General features: G+C 54.9%; 1 protein-coding gene across 1 annotated transcript in view; it reads right to left on the bottom strand.

The window, feature by feature from the left end:
- Window positions 1-364: 364 nt before the first annotated feature.
- LOC108509910 (dephospho-CoA kinase domain-containing protein-like) overlaps window positions 365-3,481 on the bottom strand; it is an 8,200-nt gene continuing 5,083 nt past the window's right edge. The window contains 3 exon segments of the mRNA XM_017839525.1: window positions 365-650; window positions 1,121-1,208; window positions 2,994-3,194. Of these exon segments, the coding sequence (XP_017695014.1) occupies window positions 365-650; window positions 1,121-1,208; window positions 2,994-3,194 (575 nt within the window).

The raw sequence follows: 3,481 nt of genomic DNA, 5'->3' as shown, positions 1-3,481 counted from the left end.
GAAGACATTAAAGTGAGATTGTCCTTTATTAAAGTTTGTCCTGGATTAAAGTGAGATTGTCCTGGATTAGAATGAGATCGTCACAGATTAAAGTGCCTCAACTCACCAAAGTCCCACCATAGAGACCCACAGCGGGGACAGTAAGAGCCTCCCCCCAGAGGCACAGCTGGTGGGCAAGAACCTGAGCAGGGAGAAGGTGCCGGAAAAGAAACCCTGGCTACATTCACCTTGGGAACTGTGCAAGGAGACACCTCTCACTGCTGTCTGCATTCAGCTGGCAAAGCTCATTAACAGAGGTGGCCTTTTGGTGCCCTTTTCAAACCAGGGAATTCAGGCCCCTTCCTTGACTAAGAGGAAAGGTGAATTAGGAGATGAGATGCCGCAGGAGGAGGAACACCAGCCCCCCGAGCCCAGCGATGGCCGTGCCCACCGCCAGTTGGGCCCAGAGGAAATCCAGGGAACCTTCAAGGCGGGTGTGGAGCCGCAGCACCTGCCGGCGGGTGCTCTCCCTGTCCCCTGAGTTGTCAATGATGTGAGTTGCCCACTGGAGCTTCTCCTCCAGTGGGATCTGGGAGCTGATCTGGGCGTCAGCTGTGGCCACGTCCAGCCCGTTCTGCCTCATGAGCTGCGCGCGCTGCGCCAGGGGGTCACTGCCGGGGAGGGGGACGGAGCTCCGGTGGGGTGGGAGGGAAGGGGGGTCTGCCTTCCTTGGGTATGAGCGGGGGATAATAAAGTGGGAATGAGAAACATTCCCCGTGTCATTTCTGCCCCAGCCATCGGGTCAGCACTGCCCAGAATGATCCCGCTGCGTGTTTTTGGCACTCCCACAGCCCACAACACCAGGCAGTGCCCCAAATCCTGCCCCAGCTGATGGTGCACAGGCTGTAGAAGGCCCAAAGGAACAACATTCCCTGTATGATGGTGCTAGCTTCCAGGGAAAGCTCAAGAAGCCCCCTCAAGTGCACTAGGATAAAGGGAGGTGCCACAGCACAAAGGGAGATGTTACTTCTCTCAACGGGTTTCGCACCAGGGCAGTGGCTGTGCCCTCACCAGAGCAGAGAGATGTGACAGGCCCCTCTAAGAGAGGTGTCCCTGTCCTCATGGCTCCTGGGGCACTTACCAATAAACCAAGACCGTGGATCTCATAAACTTGGTCAACCCATGGGTCTCGAAGAGCAGAGGGATGTCCAGGATCATGTAGCGGTATCCTGTGGAAATGGCAACACCCCTCAGAAAAGGGAACAGCGTTAACCCCCATTCCCAAATCCCTCCTGCTACACACACACCATGGCCATGAAAAGCAAAGGAAGTGGGAGCTCTACAGCTCCACAATCGCAGCAGAGCCCGTTTGCCCTCCTCGTTCTCACAGGGAGGAAATGGTTTCATTCCAAGTTTCCAGAGGGAAAAAAAAACAACAACCCTAACGTGGCTGCTCTCAGACTAGAGGTGAAGCTGCAGAAATATAAGAAGGAGCTGAAACGAGAAGCTGAAATGAGAGCAGCAGCACCTGTCTGGCGAGAACGGCAGCCATGTTGAGCTCTCCCGGGAAGCAGTGTCCACAGCAGGATCTGCTCTCCACTCCTTCCCTTGTCCAAGACTTTGCCAGGCTGCAGTCATCTGAGCCAACCTTCCACAGTTCAGTTTTCCTGCCTTTATGCAAAGCTTTGGCTATACAGCTCCATTTTTCCAAGGGGAACAAGGAAATCCTTGCAGACCTCTCGCAGCTGTGACACCGAAACATGGGTGAGCCTCTGGGCATGGCCCCAAGACTGAACCCTCACCAAAACTGGCCGAGTTTGGTTTAAAAGCACTGTCACCATGAGGAACAGAGCTTGCCACAGCCGGTCACTGTCCCCCCAGGCCCTGTTGCTCCCCAGTTTTCCCTGTGCCTCTGCCCTTGGTCAGCGCCAGCTCTGTGGCATCTGGGGAGATGGAGATGCCCTGCTGAGCCTGGGGGAGCAGGAGAGGGGAAAGGAAAGCTCTAAGCCAGGACTTCACTCCCCTATGTGTGCCTCAGCCACAGGGACACCTCAGGTTTTGCTGCTGTTCCCTCTTTGTAACCCAACCCCCCTAAAATCCATGGCAAGCAGAGCCTGGACAGAGACATCATCCAAGGAGCCCCATTCCACCGCATCTCCGCCCCCAGAGGCTTCTTACTGCCCTCCAGTTTGATCGATCAGAGCTTTCCTTACACAGCGATCCTCAAAGACAACATCCAGCTATCCCAAATCATTAAATCCTGACTAATGAGGACAAAGCTGCCTGCTGAAGCCACACAGCACTCTTGCCGAGGGTCAGCACAGCATCCGCCTCCTGAGCCCGCAGCCCTGGGTTCAAGACTCCATCTCTGCCTCCCGGCTTTCCTGCCTGTTGCTTTCTTTGCGTCCCTCCTCCTCCTCACCCTGCAGCAGAGCTTGGCCCCATGGAGCCCTTGCACAGGCCTGTTCAGCTCTCACAGGGCTCCAGCTCCAATAAGCGCCACGGATCCAGACTGGCTCTGTGAAGTCTGTCATACACGGAGCCTTCTGGAACAGCTGGTGATCTTATCTGGCATTTCTCCAGCCCTGCCTGACAGTTGCATTTGTTCCATATTTTGGGGGGAAGGCAGGACTTTGGGACCCACAGCTGTCAGCCCATCCCTCACCTTATCGGCCCTCCGAGGGCTGCACAGCTCCCACCGAGGCCGGGGGGCAGGGAAGGATATTCGGCCATTTCAGGAGTGTGACGTTATCTGGGGGGTGATCTCAGCACAGGCCTCACAAAGCTGCTCCCAGGCCCCACAGATACACTTTAAACCACAGAGGAAGGCAGTGAAGGGTAGCAGTGAAAGGCAGGAGTGAATCAGGAATGAATGTTCCAAAGGCCACCACAGGCAGAGCACAAAGGCTGTCACTCAACGTCCCTTCCCCTTCTCCGTCCCTGTCCCTCTCCCCACATTCAGGGACAGCTCCTGCCCGAGAGGAGTCCCCGAGGGCTGAGACTTGGCCTCTTACCAAGCACAAAGTACTTCAGGATCTGCTTCAGCATCTCCAGGATCTCGGGGTGGCTGATGGAGTTCAGCAGCCACCCTTTCTCCGGCTGGGAGAAGATCATGTTCCCAAGAGCCTCACAGTTTATCTCACCATTCTCCAGGAGGATCTCAGTGCCAAAGTACCACAGGATCTGCTGGTGGGCCTTGGAATGGGACTGCACCACTGAGAACATCAAACAGCTGGGGGTGAGGGCTGGTTTTACAGCAGCATTTGCATCAGCAGCCGCCCCCAGATGGGGTTTGGTCATGAACAGATGGAGCTGATCCTCACCGGGGCACCATATCTGCCTCCAGCTGTTGTAGACGACGGGATAAAGACACTTTTAGACCACAAAATTGATCAATAACTTATCCAAACTTTATTGCTGCGTGCTTCGTGCTTATATAGGGTGCTTAATTAGCCTCATGCATATTACAAAATCTAAGCTCATTATTGGTTAACAATTACCT

The sequence above is a fragment of the Lepidothrix coronata genome, unplaced genomic scaffold (genome assembly GCF_001604755.1).
Source record: "Lepidothrix coronata isolate B3197 unplaced genomic scaffold, Lepidothrix_coronata-1.0 Scaffold432, whole genome shotgun sequence".
Lineage (NCBI taxonomy): Eukaryota > Metazoa > Chordata > Aves > Passeriformes > Pipridae > Lepidothrix > Lepidothrix coronata.
Note: the sequence above shows the minus strand (reverse complement) of the source record. Positions and strands in the feature narration are given on the sequence as shown.